This window comes from Pelmatolapia mariae, linkage group LG14 (genome assembly GCF_036321145.2).
Source record: "Pelmatolapia mariae isolate MD_Pm_ZW linkage group LG14, Pm_UMD_F_2, whole genome shotgun sequence".
Taxonomy (NCBI): domain Eukaryota; kingdom Metazoa; phylum Chordata; class Actinopteri; order Cichliformes; family Cichlidae; genus Pelmatolapia; species Pelmatolapia mariae.
In genome coordinates this window covers 31,328,168-31,353,639 of record NC_086239.1, presented here as the reverse complement: position 1 = coordinate 31,353,639, position 25,472 = coordinate 31,328,168, and the positions used below count along the sequence as shown (strand labels likewise).

The 25,472-nt window shown below is 40.7% G+C and overlaps 2 protein-coding genes and 1 long non-coding RNA gene across 4 annotated transcripts in view; 2 read left to right on the top strand and 1 right to left on the bottom strand.

Annotated features, from left to right (window-relative positions):
* nbeab (neurobeachin b) overlaps window positions 1–25,472 on the bottom strand; it is a 209,231-nt gene that overhangs the window by 42,507 nt on the left and 141,252 nt on the right. For both annotated transcript variants that reach the window (XM_063492975.1, XM_063492974.1), the window contains 5 exons: window positions 25,304–25,440; window positions 4,824–4,941; window positions 4,629–4,731; window positions 3,811–3,926; window positions 335–447 (listed from right to left, as the gene is read on the bottom strand). In XM_063492975.1, the coding sequence (XP_063349045.1) occupies window positions 335–447; window positions 3,811–3,926; window positions 4,629–4,731; window positions 4,824–4,941; window positions 25,304–25,440 (587 nt within the window). The remainder of the gene's footprint in view (window positions 1–334; window positions 448–3,810; window positions 3,927–4,628; window positions 4,732–4,823; window positions 4,942–25,303; window positions 25,441–25,472) is intronic.
* LOC134640911 (uncharacterized) lies at window positions 10,100–11,669 on the top strand. Its single transcript, XR_010095495.1, has 2 exons — window positions 10,100–10,576; window positions 10,690–11,669. It is a non-coding gene; the product is annotated as an uncharacterized LOC134640911 (long non-coding RNA).
* On the top strand, window positions 22,002–24,747 carry mab21l1 (mab-21-like 1). The gene has a single exon (XM_063492987.1). The coding sequence runs from the start codon at window positions 22,783–22,785 to the stop codon at window positions 23,860–23,862; it is 1,080 nt and encodes a 359-aa protein (XP_063349057.1). The 5' UTR covers window positions 22,002–22,782; the 3' UTR covers window positions 23,863–24,747.

The following is a 25,472-nucleotide window of genomic DNA, read 5'->3' as shown; positions in this document are numbered from 1 at the left end:
GTAGTAAAACATGTAAAAGCCTCTCTAATGCAAGACCACAGAGATATGTTAAGGGTATATCCAAAGCACACAGTACAAACTATGTGTTGAGACAATGCAGCACCCAACAAAAGGGAGTAAACTTGTATAAAGTAGATGAGTGCATTTCATGATGCTACAATCAGCATTTTCCACTTCAGTGCAGAGACAGCACATGATTCCTTTGCCAGTAAATACCATATTGTTTTACAATCTGACTCCTAATAAGAAAATCCCCTGCCATTAGATCCAGCTGCCCCTTCTTGCCCCTCTTTTTTCCATCATTTTAAGGTGAACAGCCGAGAGGCCCCTGTACCTTTGAGAGGTCTCTGAAGTTCGCTGGCAGGGTCAAGTCCAGCTCCTCCGAGTCATAGTTGGTGAGGACCCAGGGAAACACCGGGTACTGGTTCAGATCATTGTATGTCCTCCCTAAACACACAGAGGAGACAGAAAACTGTGAGTGATGATGGGCTGGAGGCGAACAGAGGGGTTGAAAGCAGGGCAGCGTACACTTGAGGCTTCAGTTACTTTAGGGGATCAACATGCAACATTCCAACAAGCCCCCAATCAGACGGACTTCCTTCCACACTTCACAGAGAGTCTGCCAAGAAAACACATACACTAATGGTAGAAAATGTGAGAATGATTCTGCGTTTCCCATGACTCTGCCTGCTGTGTCTCCTTTGTTAATAGACTGTGGGAACTGCAGGAGGCCTGTCTTTAAGTATAAGGAAAACATAAGCATTTTCAAGTAGTTAGGAGAAAATGTAGAGGTATACATTCTTCTGGGGTACATGACTTCCAACGCCTGAAATCTCCCAGCAAATCTGATTGCTGATTGACCAGATGTTCTCAAAGGAAAATATGATTTTCAGATGATAAAACTTGGAAAACTTGGAAACCTGGAAAAGCCTAGAGCATGTACCATGTTGTCAATAATAACTTGACTTTTCCTTTGAAGATGACATTGATACAGCTACAAGGTCAGGTGGTGGCCAGTTGTAATCCAGGACTGGGATGGGGCTGCGTTTTGCTAGAATTTTTACTGCTTGTGATAAATCATGCTGAAAACTTTGGCTCAAAGTAAACTGAGAGTTAAAATGTAACAACTTCTTTTCCAGGAAAAATGAAACAAAAGGGTACAAAATAGATTCTAAGGTGTCAGACCATGGTATCCTAGGATATCCTATCTTTATATGATTAAAACAAACAAAGATGTTTCCTAGAAATGTCCAGTGATTGAATACAAACTATTTTCCAGCTTCTTTAGTTAAACATTCTATTACTAAAGAAGCAACAATTCCAGGACTGAAAAATAACCAACTCTACAGCAGAAATAAGCAGACAGTTTTGATCTCTACAGCTAATTTCCCTTTCAAGACACTACTACACATGAAATATTACAATGTCATTATTTAGTGAATAAACATGAAGCACAAATTCAGAACCAATGTATGAAAAACTAAGTACACCCCATACTGCTTCCACAGGAATTAACTGTCAGAGTTCATTTCAGGCTCCATAGGGCCTCAGATAACATGTTAAATCTTATTGTTCATGTCTGTACAATTAGAAAAAGACTGAAGTAGTATGTTTTTTTGAAAAACCACCAGAAGAAAGCCACTTCTCTCTAAAAAAACAAACAAGACCCCCCCACCCCCCCCCCCACCCCCCAAAAAAACAACAACAACAAAAAAAAAAACATGGCAGCATGGCTAGGTTGCATATAAAAAAACTACAAGACTTCTGGAACAATGTCCTTGGACAGACCAGACCAAAGTAAGTATGTTTGGCCATAATGGACAGTGCTATGTTTGGCAAAAAATAAACACAGCATGCTTGCACAAACATCTCATACCAACTGTCAGCATGTTGGTGAAGGGGTTATGATTTGGGCTTGTTTTTCAACCGCAGGACCCAGGCACCTTGCAGTCATTCAGTGGACAATGAACTCCTCTGTGTACCAAAATATTATAGATTCAAATGTGAGTCCATCTGTTTGACAGCTAAAGCTTGGTCAAAAACTGGGTCATAGAACAGGACAATGCTCCCAAGCACAGCAGCAAATCTACAACAGAAGTGCGGAAAAAGAAAACCATCAAGGTGCTGCAATGGCCCAGTGAAAGTCCAGACTTTAACCCGACTGAAATGCTGTGACAGGCCCTTAAGAAAGCTGTGCTTAAATGAATGCCCACAAACCTTGGTGTGCATTGGTTTTCACATTACTCTATTCTAGAGGTTGGGTTTTATATAAATCACCTGATAAATTGTATTAACACATAAAGTCATGTGTAATTCAAGGGTACTGTGCTACTATAATTTAGCTACTGTAAGTACTAAGTAAGTGCAAACTTGTTTTGTTAAGGGTAAGTTTGTAATGAAAGACACTAGAGAGCCCACTACTATTTTTTTTCCTGTTTTCAACCAAGCTGTTATCACTGGCTGGTAACTACCCAGCTTGTTACGCTCAGTGCAAGACAGAATGACCAAAATGCTAAATTCAAGATATCATATTGAATCTTTGCATATGCACCCTGCTGCTTTAGAATGACATTCTATTATGTAATAGAAAAACACATTTACTAAAGTCAACTTTTCAACTAAAGCACAAATGGGAATAATAAGGAAAGAATAATAAAGGCTGTTTCACTACATCTAGGTTTAATTAGATTGTTCCCAGGTTTTTAATGATTAACTATTAAATATTATCAACTTGAACCAGTCAATCAGTTATGATTCTGCAGCAGGTTGGCCTTAGAAAATCCAAAACTAGCTGAGTAAGTGAAAATGTCTGACAGGCACTCATGGAGAAGGCTTCTGCAGAGTAACCAGGGTCTGGGGGAATCTAGAGAACATAATTATCCAGGTTAATGCCATACACTCAAAAGGAAACAGCAGGCTGAGTGTGGAGGATGAGTTGGGCATTGGTGTGGTTAGACCTACTTGCGCTGAGGCCTGAGCTGGGGTGGCAGGATGTTAATAACAGTGGAATAGTGTTTAATTAGAAGACCACTTCCCGTTCGCACCTCTTCCCAGCATTTCACCCCCCGCCTGTCTACCGCTCCACACTATTCTGACATCCCTGGCAGCCCAGGTCATTACCAGGGATTTTTAATGAATTTTGGGCATGTTTTTCTGTCTGCCTTACATCTAATTAGCTGACAATAATGTATCGAAGTCGAGCACAAGCTAAATATAAATATGCATGAATATGCAGCGAGAGAGAGGATGACACCTTTCTGAGCAGAATAGCGTGCAGTCGCTCTTGCCTTCCCTGTTAGTTGCAGTTCAGATCAGAGAGTCGACAACAGAACCTTTCAGCTCCGCAGACACACGTGTGCACACTCTCACAAAGCCAGGCACTAATTATCTGGAAAAATCTGCTGCGCCTGCTCTTTGCTTCAAACAGCATACTCCCATGAGCAGTGAAGTTTACAATGTTGAGCACCTCTTAAGACTACCATGGATTCTTAAACAAATACGACATAACTGAGGCTACTGATAGTAGCTTCCAGCACCACTGACACATAAAGTTTATTGATCGTGATAGCAAACCTTAAAGCCATAAGACTCTAATGGGGAAAGTTTCACATATATAATAGATTAAAACTCAACGATTTCACCGGTTGGAAATTTTGCCCAGATAAGGAAGAAAACAAGTCAGAATCTGTCTGTTTAACTGATGGCTGAGAAAAAGAGAATATATTATTACCATACCTTCTGCTACTTTCAGTTTAAGCAAAGAAATCTCAAAGTTGCACAACATTAGAAATTCAACACATACAACATTACCTGCTATAGTGTTGAGAAACATGAGGTACTCAAAGTTGGAGATTTCTCTCCTCTGCCAGCGCTGGGTCATGTTGGAGGATTTGAAAAGCTGACGAGGAGTGGCCAGGGAGATGCGTCTGGAAAAAGCATTTAAACAATAACTCAATATCCACAGGATTAGTGCTAGTTATGGATATTTTAAAACTTGATTTTGTTAAAAAAAAATTGAAGGTAAAATAAAAAAACAACAACAGAAAACCTGTATATGGAACTGAATTCAAAGGATTGGCTGCAAACCGTGACATTATGACATTAAAAGCCAGTCTCAGGTTTTAACACTACTACTCAGTTTTAGAATTAACATACTGAGATGAAGGATGTATAACAAAATGGTATTCATAGCTGTATATCTTTCATTCTAGCACATTAAGTGAATGCCAGTTGGTAATTAAAAATCCCTAAATCACACAATTATTCAAGCTGAACTACAATGCAGGATGCCTTTCTTGACATCCACAAAATATCATACAAGTTGCCAGTTTTGCGGCAGTATATAAAAAGGCCTATTAGCACCAGTGGAGTCTAAAGGGAATCTTTTTTCCTGTGGTCATTGGCCTGGCTGCAATCCTCTTGTATAGAGTCTTCTGTCAGAGAATTAGGTCAGCTCAGTCAGGGTCAGTGCACATCCACTTCAATGACTGGAGCAATGGGACTTCAAATGACTCTACTGCAGGCCAGTACTGCACAGACTCTTTCACCACACAGCACAGATGAGGTAACAAGGCCATAAAATAATTCTAAACATTTAACGGCATTTTGATTGCTTTATTTCAACTTACCTGGCTTGTGGAAGTCCATAGCTGGTACCCACACCCACCCGAGGGAGACTGTAAACGACTTTCTTTACTGTGGCCTGGTCAGGAAAGTTGAACATGACCGATGCTGCAAAGAGTAAAAGATAACACTTATTATATTACAAAAAATGGGAAATAAGCACTTCAATTTTAAATTCTCTAAATTGTTACTGCATTTACTTCTGTTGGCCATAAAGACCTCCAGCGCTGTGTTCTGCAGGAGATATCGTCTAGTGAAGACTGCGCGAATTTCACTGAACATCCACTTCCCATGCAAGCCCTCAGTGTATGGTAAGACCTAGAAGGTGAACAAGAGAAGAGAAAAAAATGTCCTGTGGTTATTGTAGCTGTATAAAACAAAATATAATGTCAGACGAAGAGTGAAATAGACTACTGATTTCTATATTTAGCAATTTAGCAACCAAATGATCGGAATGCAGTACGTTGCAGATATGATGAAAGGTGTCAAAGCTGTGAGGAGACTGTAACAGAGCACTGACAGGAAAACAAACCCGAGTAAAACATTACTGTACACACTGTTTTGTTTTGGGGGGTATTTTTAGTGGAAACCTTTGCCTGCTACTTGCAAACTAATCCCTCTACCCATTAGGCTGCTAAGAAGAATGCTTAACTAGGCTTGCAGGCAGGTATAACAGGGTCAAAGCACCCTGATGTAATTGGGACTTGGAGCTTCACCAAACCAAGGCAAAGGAGAGGCCTCAATATCACACCAGTATCAGTTCTTTCATTCCCTTTTTCAACTTGTAACTAAGAATTAGTGAGACTGTATAACACATTACATGGCACAATTGGTACAAAACATGCAGCTGTGTACAGACTGTGTTGAATGTTTCACAGTTTTTGAGTTAGTTTAAAAGAGTCATTGGTGGAAAGGCAAGCGGTCAAAGAAATAGCCCCCTGGGTCAGTGGGATATACATAATCAATAAAAATCATCATGCCAGGAAAACGAGAGGGAGAGCAGACAAAGAATCATTAGTGTATGCAGCACCACCGGGGGCTGCAGGTCCACACACAGAAAGACAAGACAGTTGTTCTGACAGGTGAGAATGGTCCCCTCACACACCTTTCTCCCTCCTTCCATCTCACTTCCCCCTGACTGAACAATTTTGTCTAACAGTATGAGCCAGGGAGCAACCTCATCAACTCCCCAGGTTATAATCACACATAGGTTCAGTTCAGAGAGTGCGTGTGTGGGAGAGAATAAAGATTTAACAGGGCAGTAAGGGGGTGAGGCCCTACAGTGTATATGTGTGTGTGTGTGTCTGTGTGTGTGTGCGGACACGTGTGTGTGGTCACAGTGGTGGGGGTAGAGATGGAGAGAATCAGAGTGAGCTGGGTTAGGTCTGATGCTAATGCTCATTTAAAATAGTGACAGGCTGGAAGAGTGCAGCACAAGCCGAGCTCCCTTAATTTCTCCCTGGAATAGCTCGTGCCCGACCTCCGTGCCACATCCAAAATCTCTTGAGCTCAATTAAAATTGGATTAGGTGGAGATGCTGGATGTGCAGCCCAGCATCTCTGGTGTTCTCCTACCAGTAATGCCCCTGCTTGACACCTCTGCAACCCCCAACTCAAACAGTTGTCATAGAGACAGCACGGCCCTGAGGAGGCAGCGTGCTGACTGGAGGGGGATAGAAAAGAAGGGAGGTGCGATGGAAGGCCTACTAGGAGCTGGAGGCCAGCAGCAGCTCACTGGGAAGCAGGTTATCTTTTATGCCCCCTCCCACTCTGTAGCCAGATGTTGTGGAAGCAGTCTTCTGAGTGCAATGCTGAAAGGCAAGTGATACAGATAAGCATCATGGGGAGACTACAACAGCTTACTCCATCAAAAGACTAGTGAGGTGTTATGTGAATACAAATTAAGTTATTCATATGTCTAGAGCCTCTGAATGGTTTGTCAGTTTTAGTACAGTCTTTATTCATTAAACTAAATTATTGTTTTAATTTACCAGTAGCTTGTGAATTCTCCATCTTTATATCATGCATTATAAAATAATACTGTAACTATAACAGCCATGGAAGCAATAAAACATAGTGCAGGCTCGTAAGTATTGAAACATATATAAACAGCTGTAAATTTCGGTCTCAAAATTGGTTTTCAATGAAATATTTTAGCGCGGGCTGTTTTTGGTTAACCAGCTAACGCAAACATTTTGCTGCCATGACAAAATACAGGGCAAAGGGCCAGCTGTCAACAAAAGAGAGGCTAAAGAGGAGAAAAAAAGAGCCGATTTCAAACGGCCCAGATCAAAAAATTTGTCATAACAACAAAGCTTTGGTCTAAACCAACACGCAGGGGCCCCTGTAGACTTGGGGATTTGACAAAGCCCAGCCCTCATTTTTGGAGGCCCAGCTGTAAAAAATGCCATTTAATGAACCTGTCTGCTGAAGCTGTCCCCTGCCTGTCAGAGGTGTCAGCCAGTGACAAGCGCTGGGGACGGCCGCCTCCAGTCACAGACAGGCCTGCCAGCTGGAGACTTCGGCCCCAATCTAATCACGCCACCAGGAAGGGACCGGCGCTCTGCTCTTGGTCTGTCACGCTCAGGGCTGGGGGAGCGGTGAGAGGGTGGGTGAAGGGGTCTGGTGTGGCCGACAAGCACAGCCTTTTGTTTCCACACAGGTCCCTCCATGCAGCCTCATTAGGAGGCACAGGCGCATGCGCTACTTTACCAGCTGCAGCATATATCCCTATCCTGTATAATAGCCATAATGCAATTTAACAACTCTCTGCTCGTTTTACGTTATTCCTTCTCTCTGGTTTCCCTGATGTGACAGAGGGCAGGCTGCGTTCTGCACGCAGAACATCATAGGAGAAAAAAAGAAAATATTTTGACAGATGAGATAAGGAGAGGCACAGGTGACACCAGTGTTTAGGCTGAAACTCATATATAATAATGTGCAGATGCTCACACGGAGCACATCATGTTTATAAGCGACAAGAAGCCACTCCATGCATGGAAATAGATTCTAATCATATTTGACTTCCGAATAGCTTTACCCCCACATTGACTGAGACACAATGACAGATGTTATTAATATATCTAACGAAGCATTTTCTTTAAAACCTGATGCAATTTTCTCCCATACGGAACAATCTACACCCCCCTCCACTCCATTTACACCAAAATAGGAAAATATTATAATTCTGTGAGACCTCCAAGCCGGCATGACTGATATATTTATATGAGACTGTGGAGCATACTGACAACCTGGTATCACAGGACCTCTGCTGCATTCTTCTCAGATTTGTCTAATAGGCTTCCACTATAAAGCCTCACAACTGCATGGTCCCAGGCGGCCATAGAGAACAGTGAAGTGGAAGAATAAGGGGAGGATACGAGAGGCAGTTTCATTTTGAGTGATATGACTACTCCCCGAGGAGCAAGTGGGATGGATTTCACACATGGCAATTTGGAGGATCAGCACACACTGCATATACTGTATTCAATGGCTGACCCCAGGCAATATGGGCCAAATCTGTGAAGAGGTTGAGGAGCCAGAGAAGGCAAAGAGAAAGCATGAAGCCTAGTAACAGGGAGAGCAGAGAACAACTCTGAGTTAAGTGGAAGAGCATTGCCAGCCTAAGACAACATGGAAGACTGGGCAAAAAAAGAAATAAATCAATAAAAACTAAATAATGTTTATAAAAAATTACCCAACTCGTCCACTAATCTATATCTAAATTAAAAAGGAAAAAGAAAAGTGAAAAAGAAAAAGAAAAAGAAAAGCAAGCCTTGCATAGACTGTGTTATAGCTAGCATGTACATATGTTTCCCATACTTGCTTAGATGGCAAAATATCACCCCCTGAGATTTCCCTCCAACCCAAAACAACAAAAATGACTCAAAAAATGCAAAAGCCACAAAACACATTATCACAGACAGTTGCTTTGTGATCAGCAGAAAGTAGTTTCTATGAATACACAAAATAGTTTTTAATTTAAACTATTTCCTGAATAAAACCATATGCACAAAAAATAGCCCCAACTTTGACAGTTTTTTCTTTCTACACACTAAGCAGTGCATACACTGTGAAATGAAACTAACGCTGGCATATTTAAGTTTGCAAAGCCAAAGCAAAACTCCACATTTTTATTTTAACTTTAATCCCTTTTACATCCTGCAAAGATTCATAATGTATGCCTGAGCATCAAAGCATGTTTTTATCTGATCTGTCCTTAATGTGACAACTGCTATGAAGTGTAGAAATACAAAAAATGTAAAAGATTCCCCCAGATTATTAAAAAAAAAGAGAGAAAGAGAAAAAAATCCACGTAGTTCCTCTCCGACAGACCCGTATCTCAACTTCAATAAAGTAGCAGGCTTCTAATGCAGGTATTGGGAGAAAACAAGATACAGATTTGCATAATCAGTGTCACTATACATTTGGGTGGTAGCTGGAGTGTGGCAAGATGACACAGCTCTGGTGCTCTGGCAAGACCAGTGGGATAAAGGAGATGAATATGCATTAAATATGCTGGCAGTTCACTGCCCAAAATGTCCAGCCAAGTTTGTCAATAACATTCATGTCAGAGATAGTATTTCACGCAGATTAGCAGACCCTGCAGCGCTGTCTTCAACACTGCCATGGTAGGACAGGTGGGAGGAGCCCCTGGTGCAGTATGCAATCGTGTCTTAAAGAGTAAAAGCTCAGCCTATGTGGAAACATAAAGCCCCAAGAAATCCAGTGGGTAAAGAAAAAAAAACAAAGAGTAACTTAGGCTTGTGGTTCTCTGCAGCAGTGATAGAAAGTCTGGCATCAAGCCATCAGAAGGTTTGGCGGTTATAAGAAACAAATCATTCTAAAGTGTGGTATGAGCCCTCTTTAAATTACATATACGTTTACATATAGTCATGTTTTTTTTAGATTTTAGATCTAGTTGGATGCCTTGTGATTGAAGCCTGATGGTGACGCCATGTTTACACTTTTGCTACTTTTATCCAAGACTACAAAGTGGGAATACAATATTTAAAAAAAAAATACATAAAATGAATGCAATTCCTGATAAAATCACAGTTTTATGTGGATCATATTCTTATTGTCTAATTTCATTTTATATCAGGATTCAGTTTGTTAGGAGTCTATCAAAAGTTTGGAACATGTGTAGGAGGGAGCAAGTTTGAGAACAAAATGCTTGCACTCTTTGGAAATCAAAGGACAGACCTCCCATTTCTTTCAAAAAGCAGATCAGGCTGTAATTTAGCATTCGAGCTAACATGAGTTATCTTTGTACAAGTGTTACTATATGAAAAAAATGTCCTTAAGAATTTTCTATGAAATATGTTTACTGCCTACATGATTATAATTTATAAGCAAAACATATAATTTCCTGTGTTTGTTTGTGAGCAAGCAAAGGATAGAATACAACATTTAAAGCTTCATATGGAAAATGAACACGGTCAAATGGTGAGCCACCCATAGCCACATCCACAAACATACTTAGTCAGCACATCATCCAGATAAAAAGCTTTGGGGATGCTTTCACTAAGGAGCTTGAGAGAAGGGATGCAGTCATTTGGTGTTGGGTCTTTTCAGCAAGCTTTTCCTAATGGGACGTTTTCAGGGACTTGTCAGCCTTAAGATGACTGAAATCTTCCTGGCCTGGGTACCAGCTTCATCTGGCTGCCACTGAGACTGCCAAGCTGATCGCTTTAAATTCTACTTTTCTTTTCCTCTTTTTTTCCTTTCTTTCTTTCTTTTTTTTTTGGTTATGCGTGGGAGGAATAGGGGCTCAGAGCAAGACAGAGAAAAAGAAAAGAATAAGATGAGGATGGAGAGGCAGAGACAGAGGAGAAGAGGGACAGAAAGAGCAAGTGGTTAGACGAGAGGGCCTGATGAGCAATGAGCGCCTCACTCGTCCTCAATTAATCTTGTCTTTCTACCTTTGCTTTGGCGCTTCCCTTGGCACCAAGGTAATAATGACACCCTCATCCATTATCCTTTTATCCCCCTTATTCACAGGGAATTGCTTAATAATATGTTACAGATTCGTCCTCCTTCATATAATTCTTTCTGTCATTCGCAGTATATCATCTGGAAAACACACAGCCCCCTTTCTGCTGGACGCTGTTTGAGGATTATCGCGGGTGACACCTTCGGGATGCAGCCAGAATCTGGAGCATCATTTTTTCAGCCATAAAGTGGAATTACCCTGACTTATCTGTCATTGCCAAAAGCACAACAAGCCATTCAGGGCCAAAGCAAAGGTGGAACAGGTTCTTATCGGCTTCTCTGAACGAAAGGGCTTGTAAATTTATGCTAATGAGGGCCTTTGTCATCCAGGCTCACCCCTTGGGGCTGAACGCGGTTTGCAAGGGATGATAATCTGGCTGTTGAGTGCACTAGATAATTTGTACTTTATCCTCATGTAATTATATAGTTTAAATCTTTTTACCAATGCTAATCCTTCAACATGAGGAAGTGTCTTAACCGTGTCCATGGTTCTTAGCAGCACTAGTTAGCGTGCATCTGACTCCCTCATAAAATCACGTAGGAGGAGTGCAGCGCTGATATAATTACTCTGACTTTCTGTAGCCTGTGCTGTGAATCCTCCTATCATTTTGATCCACCTTAGCAGCCAGGCAGTAAGCCAAGCTAGCAGCCTGGGGGTATGGAAGACAACACAGGAAAAGGTGAAAACATTGTAGCCTGACTGAAGAGCTCTTTCCATTTTTTGTCAAGAGTAGAAAAAAAAATGACAGGGTGAAGAGGAAAATGAGGTAAAATTAGTAAAAGTAAGAGCAGTAGGGCAGCTTCGCAGAGCTTTTGAGGTCCCTCTGCTGTCCAGTGGGACTCCACGCCATCTCTCGTGCCTGCCAAAGCCGACAGCCCCTGACAAGCTGCTTGGCGTGCTGTAATTTGACTAATTACACTGGATTAGACCATATTAATGCAAGCTGTTTTCTCCAGGGTCATTGACCCACCCAGTGTGTCCCTTGCTGGCTTTCCTCAATTCTGCGTAAACAAAAGAATCTCAAGAAAATAAAGCAGATTTTTTTAAATAAGCTTTGAACATGTATCAATTTAACTGATGTTATTTTTATAATGGGAGAGACTGCTACAAAGCATCCACAGCATAGAAACTGTGAGATGCAGACTGTACTTTCCTGGGGCACATCATCACAAGGTTCTTTGATAACAAACCAAATCTTTCTCCTCCTGCTTTGACTCTTTGCATCGAAAAAAAGAATCTCAGAGAGGTACCATAGTTCATGAGATTGTTTTTTTTACAGAAACAGAAGGGGTTGGAGTTACTAAGAATGGCATCAAAAAGCAGACAACAACAGGGAAAATGTAACTTTGAATTTTGTGATTTTGACTTTTAATTTCCGAAAAATATCAGGACGAAATGTGAGTAATGAGGCACTGTGAGGTTTAGCTGTGTGTTCAAATGTCTTCCTAGGGAAACTGCGTTTTGAAATCTAAAAGGAAATAAAAGACACATTATTTGATCTGGAAATAATACTCAGAGAACCAAAAAGCATGCTTAATTGTACAAAGACTGATGGGGAACCAACTCATTTGCATTTGTAAAAATCCACAAAGAAAGAGGGGAAATGAGCCATACGATATGTGTGTTTTAATACAAATGCTCTCTCAATTGTACCAAATCAATTTGAATTCCACACAATAGAGAGGCAGCTTCAGTGTTTGTATGTGTTCCTCTGCCTTGAACACGGTGTAATAATAGTCTTAAACCATGCGTTATAAAGACAGAATACCAAAGAGGCTTACAGCCTTAGTTTCATGAAACATTTAGGTAAAAGTTCCAAAGGCTGAGGATGATGAAAGAAGGTAAGCTTGAAAATGGGCTTCTGGGATCCACAGCCCTTATTGTACAGAAGTCACATCAAATTAATGCTGAGGGCCATTTGCAGCCTTTCTTCTGCTGAGCTTTTCAGAACGGATTAAGCTATGAAAACTCAGAAATTACTAAAGCACCTATTAGGCATTAAGCTTACCCTTTCTTCTCTTTCCCTTTGAAAGTCATTGAATGTGCTTCACTTCACTTGTACCACAATTCACAAGTTGTTTGCATACTTGAAAGAATGGCAATTTGATGAAATTTGTCCTGTGAAATGTATATTTTAGACTTGCTTCTTACCATTTCTTAGCAGGAGAAAATCTTTACTTCTATACACATTTTACACCGTTCACCCTTGTTTTACCCAGTTATTTGTTACTTTACAAATCTGCATATTATACAAATTCATCCTGTAGTTTCACATTGCGGTGTAAGCATTTTGCTGATAGTTTCAGTGTTTTCACACTGGAGGAGAGCTGCTACTGCTGGGTTTCTCTCAGGCTTTCTGCACCCTGCTTTGCTCTCTGAATGCTTCTTCAAAGAAGCGCGGGGAGTGCATGAATTGTAATTATGGCTCCTAAAAGGATTCAAGAGCAACCGAACGATGGCACTTGAGAAACAGGTCGTGTGGAGTTAAACGGCTGTCAGACACTCAAAGCACAGCAGCATGTGAACAAACCCACAAAGGCTGGACAAGTCCACTTTTAGGGCCCTCCTGCCCACTTTTTCTCTTGGGTGGGAGGGGGGGATTAAAGATCAACTAAGTCCCAACTAAAGACCCATATAGCTTTTCCTCATCTTCACTCAAATTCAAGTTTTCAAGAAGGCTCCAGTTTTCCAAGTATGAAACTCAACCTGAAAACAGTAACAACTAGTTCAAGAGCTGTTTAGATTTGACTCAAAGATTTTTAATCAGGGAAAAACATTCACTTCTTATAAACAGGCTGTTATACAGAAAAAATAAATCTTCTTACATTTCAAGGTAAATGAAACAGCGGGAGCGCAGCATGTGAGAAGAAGCAGACATGTGTGAGAGATCAGGTAATTGGTACCACCTGAGAAACCACTGTAACCACAGTGTCAGATTATCCGACAATCTAGGCTTCACAATTATGGAAAATATCATCTGCGCTCCCCAAACAGCTTCAATGACTCACCAGGGCACAGGACCCCTCGCTTCACATTAAAGAGACCAGCCTTCAGTCAGGACCTTCAGGAACTTCAGCCCCAGCCTACTCCCTGAAAGCACCCTTAAAGAAACCAACCTGCAGCGTGAAGTCCCTATGCATGACCCTTATTAAACTCCTAATTGGATTGAGAGCCACTAAGAAAAAAAAATTCAACATTGTTCATTCAGCTGAGATTTTCTTTAACATTCCTTCCAGTAGTTTGCTCCTTCAACAATAACATTCAAACTTGTGTCACTGAAAACCTTTTTTTTCCTTTTCAAAACACAAGCAGATTTTTTTTTTTTTAAATAAGAGTATAGGCAAAACCTTATTCACCTTTTTTTATGATGTTCAGAGCACTATTTGATTTTCACAGGGTGCAAGTGACAGGCTGAAACAAAGCTCAGGGATGCCCATTGTAAAGCCTTTCATTGTTGTAATGGTTTTAAAATGCCTACAAGCAGGGCCCTATTCACTAGTGACCAGACTACTTTGCTCTCATGTTTATATCCAGGACAAACTGTGGACTAAGTGGGAACTCTGGAGTCAGCTGATGAGTTTACTCATACCTGGAGTCCCGGACTATCAGTGCCTACAGAAGTTCCCTCCACATTTACACTAATTATAGAGAATAAATAGTTCCATAACAACAACATCAATCAAGTTCATTATGAAAAACAGCATAATGACAATAATTACAATAATATCTCATTAAGAAAAAGAATAAGAGACAGGGGAGAATTAATAGCAGACAGGTGTACAACACACTGCAATTATGGAACCTGAAATTAGTTCATTGCCTCGAGGCAAACACAAGAGAAAGGGAAGGTTGTGTGCGTGTGTGTGTGTTGGGTGGTGGGGGGCTGGTTTTAGGGCTGGGAGTAGGACTGATAGAGGGAGGCTCACTGACAAAAAAAGGAATTGCAAATAAGCAAACAAAAATGTCTTAAATGTGTAAATTAGAGAGAAAAATAAGAGGGAAAAGCAGCTTTTCCCTGCAGACTGGTTCCTTAGATGAGAAAGGAGCAGCGAAACGTGATCAAGGGAAGCCGTGGAGCGGTGCGGCAGGCGTCAAGATGAGCACTCAGCCAGCGAGTGGCAGCTTCTCCTTTTCCAGTCAATCATTCATTACAGAGCCAAGTGCTGTGGAGGAGTGCCTCCTCTTTTTGACCTATCATATTACTGCCTCTGTAAACTCCTAATCCCCCCCTTCGTTAGATGGTGTCAACAGCCGACATGCTCACTCCCTGCCGCTGCACTCCCTGCTCAGACACCTCCCAAGCCCTGCCAAGACCACAGAATTGACACTCTAATAAAATCGTTTGAAATTTAACGAGGTAGAACAGCATAACTTTATCCGTCTTTCTGGTACTCTTACCCACCTTTTCGACTTGTTTTTTTTTGGTAAATCTTTTGAAAGACGCACAGAAAAATCATTGACTAATTAGTTAACTTTGACATTTTGTTTCACTATAAATTTTAGATACATTTAACTGTAAGCAACCTTAAAAAAGTCCTGACTTTAGGTCTTCAATCTTTTATTGGCTGGACTGAGAGGCCAGTCATTTTTTTTCTTTTTTGCCTTGAGGCTGTTTCTAAGCAGGTGAAAGCCTGAAGGCAGGAACCTGCACATCAGCACTTCTTCGTCCATCATGACTCTTTCATGGCGACCCCATCTCCTGAGCTTCTCTAATAGAGCCCAGTGAGATGACTACTATAATGAGTCCAACAGATAAAAGCCCAGCGGGACAAAGCAACATTCAGATACATCTTCACATACACACCGGCACAAATCTGGGACTCTCTCTGCAAATTTTGTTATAAAAGTAAACAAAAGAATCAGGCACAGGGTGCAAAGCAGGAAACCAGATGAAATATCTGTGTTTTGGCTGAACTCCAAAACTAATTTTTCTAGCAATTAATAAAGTCATGCAGATCACAAACAACAGAAAACAATCAAGTTCATTACGGGAGCGTCCAAACATATTACAGCTGTCTTTCACGCACTGACCCTTTTAAAGAAAAATATTAAAAACATACACACAGACACATAGACCAACAGATCCAAGTGCATATGGGTTTAGGTAGGGTCCCAATTTAAGCTGACAGATACCAGATAGCAGATACTCAAGGAAATGACAGCACAGATTTAGGATGGTTCTGAGTTTAGCTGAATGTGACAGTGCCGCAACAAAACTATTAAACATGAGTGAAGGCGAGTAATGCTAATATTCTTTATTTCTTAATAACATGTAGCACATAAGCCTTTGTAGTCAGTCGGGATCTTAAAATATCGCACCTTATTGGGGTATATATGTAAATTGGTGAGATAAACTTTGTCACACCTACCACATAACATGGTTTAAGGGATGTTAATTACCGTATAAAATAAGCAATTGGCATCTGGCCCCATATGTCCCACTTTTTGGGTGAGGAAGATGGAAATGAGGTGGGGTAGATTCGATTGTGACATACTCGCCGTCTGTGCTCCACAATGTGTGGCTTTGCCAGTAACAGGCTAATATTCAGCAGAGCTCACCACCACCAGAACTAATGAAAGTAGACAAAATGTCTCTGCTGCCATCTTTGTCTAGCATCCGCTCAGGGTGAGCCTCCCTCTTTCCCTCCTCTCCTTTTCACCTCCCCTCTTTCCCCTTGCTCTTGAAGGGAGGGTGACAGCAGCATAAAATGGTGGCGAGCAAATGTGCCTTCCATGTGGCAGCAGCGGTGGGGGTGACAGGCCAGGCTGAGGCCAGTGCTATCAGCAGTGCATGGCTGTTGCTTTGAACAAGCTGGATGGTCGCCATGGAGGATCAGGGTAGAGCTCATGAAACGCCAGCAGTTGCAAACAAAAGCATCTCAATATCAAATCAAGAAAAAGACCAACCACCCTTGAGAGAAAACTGCTTGGTCTTTGAATGGAAACTTTGCTATTTACTGACACTTGTTAATAAGTGACCACACATCACACCATTATTCTGGTTTGTTTTACAGCCTTTACACAAAACTGATTCAAAAAACTGCATTTACTGACATTATATTTATTATTCATATTTTTTCACTGTGTTGTAATTTTAATTTAATATATAAAATATTTATATATGACTTACAGAACATCTAGGCATACTTAAAACTACTGAACAAAGCAAACTCACTTCATCCAGCAATTAGTGGTTGAGTCTTTCAGGGGGTTGTTATTTAACCCAGAGCTCTGAGGATGATGAAGCAAGGGCATAAATCACAGAGTGAAACAAGGCAGACTCCTCGATTCATTAATGGAAATGATCTGTCAATATGCTGGAGTCAATTCACACGTGTCAGCTGGGCTCAGCACACAATGGCCCAGCCAACTTATGAACTCCCTGCACCACTCCAACGAGTCCATAAAACAACTGGCAACGCCGCTGGGGAGCACCCCGAGACACCACCCTCTTGCACAGACCACCAGATGACACAGATGGGGCGAAACCAAACAAAGACGAGAGTCCCTTTGTACAAAGACGGACCCCTTTCAAAAGCCATTCATGCAACAAATTGGGGAAATCTGGCCATGCAGCACTTTGGGCTTGCTCTTTTATTAGCATGAGCCTTACGTCACAGTGAGTGAAATCAGATTTATGGCTCTCTGCTACAAAAAGTGGTTAAAATTAAGCACAATTTTAAGAAAAAAAGAAATAAAGCTTACCCAGGAACAGCTTGTTCTGCTCTAACTGAACCACAGTGTAACGAGCCGAGTCACTTTTTTAAAAAATTACATTTTGCTGCATTGCACAACAACAACCAAAGCATCAGCTAAAGAAACGCTAATGAGGAAAGCTACACAAAGACAATGCTGAGCCTTGCTTTCATGTCTTCTCCTCTGGAGCTGATGGATTATTTGGCTAAATATAGAGCTAAAACATGACATTATTTTTATTGTCAAATCATCTTGACAAGCTTGTAAGCAAATGTAACTTCAGACTGCGCGTTCACTGCATCAGATAGAGGTGCAGATATCACCGATTCTTCGCACTCACAGTGAATAATACCTATTAATAACAGCCATGCACAAGGTACTGTAGGGGTAACTTTAAACAGCTTCAAGCTTTAGCACTTTCAAAGAAGGCCCATCAGTTATGGAGGTTTATTTCCATGTAGGTCATTAAGTATGAGCACACAAGCTTTCTCTTGTTAGTCCCTCTGCATTTTTCTTTTCTTGTTCTTTCTCAGCTGCACACTGGTGCTGCTGCAGCAATCTGCATAGAGAGACATTTGTCATCATTAGCCCTGCTCTGACAGTTGGCACCCGGTACCTCAGATCTCTAAGACTGGCAATTATGAACCCTTCATCCCTTATTTAGGCAACATCACCTAATTTCATCACAGGCCTCACCAACAGCGTTTGATTACCAACACCCCCAAACCTGCAATATGCCCTCGATTCTTGCATTTCCTTTGTTTTGTGCTTTGGTGTACTCCTACTCCCAGATCACATGACACGTGGGAGAGAGCTGTGTTCATTCAATCTGAGATTTGAAATTACTTATCATACACAAGGGCCGTAGAGAGGCCCGCGTATGAGCATCATGGGGTCAGTGGGCAGATGATTACAGCACCCACTTTTAGACGGTAGACATCTTGCAGACATTAAGATTAATCACAGCGTTGTTGCTGAATGGCTGCCTTTAAGCACAAACAAGGTGGAAATCAACAATAAAGCAAAAACAAAGCAGCTAAAACAGAAATGAAAATAAGTGCATGCTAACATATAAACTGTTCAAGTCTTTATGACCTAAACAAATCCAGTTTCTAGAAATCAACAATAGGAACTCATGTAGAATAAAGTAATAAAAACCAGGTGCCCTAGTTTCCAGCACACGAAATGTTTAACAACAAAATACCAACTGCAAACTGCATGCTGATAAAGCGCAGCAGCAGCACTGTCACTGCATCTGGCCAAATGCATAAAATGTGTATGAAAAGGTGTGCCGAGCATTACGTAAGATTGTATGTTCGTTTTAGTAACACAAACCAGGCATTTCTCTGGATTGTTACTTTGGCAAACAAACTTGAATTGTATATATATATGCTAAATTCATGCAAATACATGCATGTAATTTATCAGCGAGTCTGACAAGCGTACCATATTGCAAAGGGGAGGGGTGAAGGGCCAACTGAAGCTGAGACAATCAATTAAGTTTTATAATTTACACTTTTCTTCGTCTCTCTTTTCTCAGAATGCTCCATCAAACCAATACATTTGGTTATTTCTGTGTGCTGAAGCTTACTGCGAACAATGCCTGTTGAGGTTACCGCTAGAGGGTCTCTGGGTGCCCTCTGGCCATGTGCTCCAGCTTCCTGACTTATCCAAATGAGGCTGCTAATACACAGCGGAGAATAAAACAAATGAATGGACACAATCCAAAGGGGGTCCACAGTGAGGCTCCAGGCCCCAAAATTAACTGGCCTCCTACAGAGACACCATATTGCGTGGAATAATAATGCTCCATTATTAAAAATCCCAATGACAATTTCATTTTGTGACAAACAAAATTACAAAAAAATGTGTCAAAGTGAGTGACCATCCCATGAGTATATTATTTCTCACAGTTTGAGATCCAGCTATGTCACATAACCGAAGTGTCACTGCTTTTAATCTGATCTGTACAAACAGATGCCATCCTCTTAAGTCCACTTTGGCTAATCCGTACATTAATTCGGGAGCTAGCTGGTTGAATTCCCTTTGTGTGGGAATACTGCTTGAGAGAGTCTTTTTCCAGACTAAAAAAAACCCCAGAAACCTAATGAAATTGCATGTGTCAGACTTTAGTTGTGTAACTACATTTTTAATAAAACATCATTCACAATTACAACGTCAGTAAGAGGATTGCTCACCACAGAAATCTTGATCCAGTTTGTGGATCGTATTATTAGGTAATGCAAAAAATTGAGCTGAAACACGCACATGTGATTCTTTAAAACTCTGTGAACAGAGCATTGATTGCTATTTTCCCAATTTAAACTAATTTTCAAAACATAATTTTTAATGCATGATGCTGCATAGTGTTTTATGCATGTGTGGTAAATAATACATATCTATACAGCAGCGTAAAGCACGCAAATGACTCTGGCGTCACTTGGTACAACATGACTTCCAGTCACTCAAAGCGGCACTCGTCTCATCAAAGGCCAATTATGCCATCAGACGAGTACCACTGAACTTATGCCCATCTATGTTAATATGATGATCGGTCTTGCTAGAAGAAAGGAGAAAGAAAAAAGGAGAAAAAATGAATAAGTGTAGAGGCATGCTCTTTGAAAACAAAGAGGCCTTCAAAACAGGGTCACATGCTTGTGCAAAATTAGGGGAAGTAGAAGTCATTGTATTGATTTACACAATCATGCATGCATTTTGCTCGGTCAGAAATAGGCCTGTGCTGGAATCACAACCCCATATATCACATTGGAGGGCCTTCAATAGCCTAGCGACATGGCGAATGAAGCAACAAAGATTGCAATGTAGTAATGGTAAAGATATGGGTAAGGAGACTGAATTGTCTTAGGCTAGACCTGACAACTGCTGGAGTCATGGGACTGCAGAGCAGGTTGAGTTACTGTGAGATCTGTGCAGCCACATGCTTTAGATTAAGAGGTGATAATCTCAATGAAAATCCTTGCTTCTATCACGCATAGGGACGACCAAACACTGGAGTACAAACTCAAGAGGTGCAACTGGATTCTGGGGTATCTCACTTGGAGAAAGATAGCCTGGAAAGTGAGCCTAGTCTGGTTTCAATAAAGAACAAGTACCTGCTGAGCTGCAGACAGTGGGAGAGAGTGAGAGAAAAGACTATCAAAGCCCGAGAGGGGAAGACTTTTAGCTACCTCTCACCACATGAAAACGTTCAATAATGTCCTCCACAGTCACCAGAAATATGTCAATAAGAATAAAACATTTAAGTTGTAAAATGTAGTTAAAGTTACCACAGTTAAATGTGGTGAAAACTAGAATAAAATAATATTGTTATTATTTAGTGTTAACTAGTCTCAAACGACTGTATTTAAAGAAAGTAAAAAAATAAAAAGAAATCTACCTAAATCTGTAATTTCTGCCTAGTAACAGTGTGAAATTATCACAGAGGTTTACCAAGCAGCTACTGGCAGTGTGTTCATGACAGGCTGTGCTGATAATGGGAGTCACCTATCTATCAAGGTCCTTCGTGCACACACGCCACCTCCCGCTCAGCCGCATCCATGTAGTTAGAGCTGGAACTGACGAGCAGCGGTTTGCCCTCATAATGTCTGGTTGTGTGCAGTTCAGACTAGAGCAGAGATGAGTGTAAATGACTTTTTGTTGCTTATCTGATCCATGCAGCATCATCTTTTTGAAGTCTTCTTCAAAGCATGCACTGTATTGTGAGATGGAGTGCCAGTGCAATGATGAGAGCCAAAAGAGGGTTTAGTGCAGATGTAAGCTCACTTTATTGAGGATCATGGCACTGTGTATAAAATGCACATACACATGATAATTATTTTGTTTTTATTTACTTTTTTATTTTTCATTTTCAAAATATTGAAACTGTTTATTTTTTTCCTGGATTTTTTTTTTGTGGGGGGTGGTATTACTATCTTGTTGAATAAAGTACCTCTATTTAAGAATGCAGTATTCAATGTAAAATATTTTATTTATTTAAATAATTAGTTACATTACATACAACACACAATAATAACTCTGATAATCTTTAATATTAAAATTACTTTCAGAGAAAATTAATAACCAAAATAAATATTTAATTATTGCACATTCTCATTCACTGGCTGAAATACATTTTTTGGTTAAAATGATAAAACTCTTTTTTTTTAATGTAGAAGACTGTAAGAACCATATAGTTGTTAAGATTACAGCTGTTTTGGTTTTCTTACAAAATACATTAAATGCTAAAATAAAATTACACTGTTGCTGACCCCCCCCCCCCCCCCAAAAAAAACAACATACAAATACATATACATACATAATGTATATGAAAACACTTTGTTTTAAAAAAAAATTCTCGTTATCATACAAGCTGAATTTTTAAAGCTGACATAAGTTACTCAAACTTATAACTACTAAATTAAATAATAAGTCAAAAATGATAAATAGCTTAAAACTATTTTATTCTTGCAAAATAAAGGCGGTGGTTCAACGCTGTTTGTTCACCTAACCTAACGTAACATTTAAAGATCCAGTTTAAAAAAAACAAAGCTTGATTGTTTTCATTAATATGTCTTAAAATGTACAAAAAGTATCTTTAATCCATACATAATATATTGCTGTGTGCATTTCTCCATTCAAATTGTGATTTATCTGCTTTAACCTACATGAAAAAAATCGATCTCGTGCGATGCAGAAAGAGGACAATTTAAATAAAACTGAAAACTGAGCCGTTTATTAGACGAATACATGAATACCAAACAATTCTAAACCCACCTACTGTTTCAAATATGATTCAACAAAGCGCACTAAAAAAAATAGAAGATAGTGTCCAACGGAAAATAAGACACGTTGAGCTGTGGAAATTCTGTTTTTTTCTTCTTCTTCTGCTCTCCAAATGCGTAGGTGTACTTCCGCTCCTCGATATACTACTAGTACCTGTACTTTTTACTTGTATATAACACCCGGGGATGAATTTGTTTTCGATAAACTGCGGTGACGCATCGGACAGCGATTGGACATCTTGGTTTCAACTCCTCCCTTATAATAAAGTGTGTGTGTGTGTGTGTGTGTGTTCCCGTTGTAAAACACAGCAACACCGGGCGTCTGCGTCAAGAGGACACACTCCACTCTGCGCAATTACGCGGACTCTTAACTGGCACAGTGATCAGACAAAAACGAAAAAGGCATTTATACTGAACAAGACTGAAATGGACTTTTAATCACGGCACCCTTCTAATTTCGAGGACTTGCTTTGAACACTTCAATGCAGTTTACGGCACACCAGCTGTGAATGTTGTGATATGATTTTTACGCGTGTGCTCTGAGCACAGCTTATTTGTTTTATAAATATACTTTTTCTTTTTAGATAGCTTTCTTTCTTCTCTAAAATTGGCTCCCGTACAAACAGCCGCGTTGGATCCCTCGGCTTACTGCGAGACTCCGGTGTATAACCCGGATCTCTGCCCTAATATGATAGCCGCCCAGGCAAAGTTGGTGTATCACCTCAACAAATACTACAACGAGAAATGTCAGTCTCGGAAAGCAGCCATCGCCAAAACCATCCGAGAGGTGTGCAAGGTGGTTTCGGATGTCCTGAAGGAGGTGGAGGTGCAGGAGCCCCGCTTCATCAGCTCTCTCAGCGAGATGGATAATCGTTTCGAGGGACTGGAGGTCATTTCGCCCACTGAATTCGAGGTTGTGCTCTATCTGAATCAGATGGGAGTATTCAACTTTGTGGACGACGGGTCCATTCCCGGCTGCGCTGTCCTCAAACTCAGCGATGGCCGCAAGAGAAGCATGTCTCTGTGGGTCGAATTCATCACAGCCTCCGGTTACCTCTCTGCGCGCAAGATCCGGTCGAGATTTCAGACACTGGTGGCGCAGGCAGTAGACAAATGCAGCTACAGAGATGTTGTCAAAATGGTCGCTGACACAAGTGAAGTGAAGCTGCGCATTAGAGACAGATATGTGGTACAAATCACGCCGGCTTTCAAGTGCACTGGCATCTGGCCACGGAGCGCTGCCCACTGGCCCCTGCCTCACATCCCCTGGCCGGGACCTAACAGGGTGGCAGAAGTCAAAGCGGAAGGTTTCAATCTTTTATCCAAAGAGTGCTACTCCCTGAACGGCAAGCAGAGCTCAGCAGAGAGCGACGCTTGGGTCCTGCAGTTCGCCGAGGCCGAGAACCGACTCCTTCTGGGTGGATGCAGGAAGAAGTGCTTGTCCGTCCTCAAAGCGTTGCGAGACCGTCACCTCGAACTGCCCGGGCAACCTCTGAACAACTACCACATGAAAACCTTGGTTTCCTACGAGTGTGAGAAGCATCCCAGGGAGTCGGACTGGGATGAGAACTGCCTCGGCGATCGCCTGAACGGGATACTATTGCAACTTATTTCGTGTTTGCAGTGCAGAAGGTGCCCTCATTATTTCCTGCCCAATTTAGACCTGTTTCAAGGAAAACCTCACTCTGCTCTAGAGAATGCAGCCAAACAGACTTGGCGACTGGCGAGAGAAATACTGACCAACCCCAAAAGCTTGGAGAAACTCTGAGGTAAAAATAAAATATATTAGTTCACCTCGTCTTAAAAATGTTTTGAAGAGGCCTAATGAGCTCCTAAACGGACACAAAATATTGCCAACCGATTTGCAAGTCTTGTGAAATGTGACTGTTCTCTGTTGTTATGTTTTGGCCTAGCCTGTTTCAAGATGATTTTCTTTTTTAAATAACAGCTTAGCTTGTCACTCTCCCCGTGCACCTTTTGGAGGTGTCAATACTTAAATTTAAATTATTGGCTAATCCAGGAGGCCACCTCAGAAGTGGTTCCTTTCCTCTCCGTGTCACACGGCTGCCTAAATCCTGCATTTCCTTAAACGCTTTAGAATAAAGCCCGAGACAACCTTTGGAAAAACAAAAAAACACATCTGTACATTTTATACTGTAAATACATTCATAGATTGTGATTCGAGTGGTCTGAAATTGTGACTGTTGTTCTGTGACACGTAAATAGGATCCACCTGTTTAAATCTACTTCTGAACTTTTTTTTTCTTTATCTGGTAGAAACGTTTTTAATTTATACTTGCATCAGTGGTAGTCTGATTCACCTGTTTCAATGGACTTTTTCTAATTTTTAAAAGTTTACATTTTGATGGTAGGCGTACGGCATTTCCTTACATTGAAAACATTCCATCGATTTACTTGAATTATTATTTAAAGTACAAACATTTGAATTGTTTTTCTCTACCGTGCTTAGGCCTACATGATTTTAAAAAAAGAAAGAAAAGAAAATGATAACATATATATAGTATAAATATATATTACAGTTTAATTGGAAGAAAATGCACTTGAAATACACTGGATTATAACATCTGTGATCTGTTTTTTTATTTCTGTCTTTGATCTAATTTAAAGAGCTAATAAAACGAGCTGTTTTATATTTGTGTCCCATTATGGTTTTATTAAATGTGTATTTGAAATAGTGAAGTAGGCCTAATGCGAAGAAATAATTATTTATTGGAACTTTTCATTTTGGGGGTCTCATGCTCTCGTTAGTATTCTACATTTCAAACTTTCCAAAAGAAAAGAAGGGACGAAGAAAGAAAAAAAAAGTAATTTTCTTATTTAACGTTTTCTTATTCAACATTTTAAAGCAATCCAGCAGATTGAAAAAAAATTGAAGAAAGGAAAAAATGTATTAAGCATACAGCACTGGGGTCCAAAAATATGACCTAATAACAAAAATCTGAGCAATAAACTTATTCAAAGAAAAAAAAATACAGAGCATATGCGGAAGAGCGGAGGACTTTATTTTTCAAGAAAACATGAAATCTCGCGTTTTGATTTTACATCTCCAAATTTGTACTGAAATAAAACGTAAATGCTTAACACCTGTAAGACGATTGCAACGGAAGGGCAAAAAACACCGAGAAGCACGTCTGAAACCAACTGGCCGCTTTAAACTTGAGCTGTACACTTGCTTGCAGGTTACTTACCTTTGAGTCGACCCTTTTGAAGGCAGGGTCATCCTCGTCCACCTCAAAGTAGATTTCAGTGGTGGTGATGGACAGAGTCCCCCGAGCCACCAGGACAGGGGCAACAAGCTGGGCCGGGCTGCTCAGGACCACTGGGCCTGTAGAGTGCAGAGGGGATGGCCACATGCTC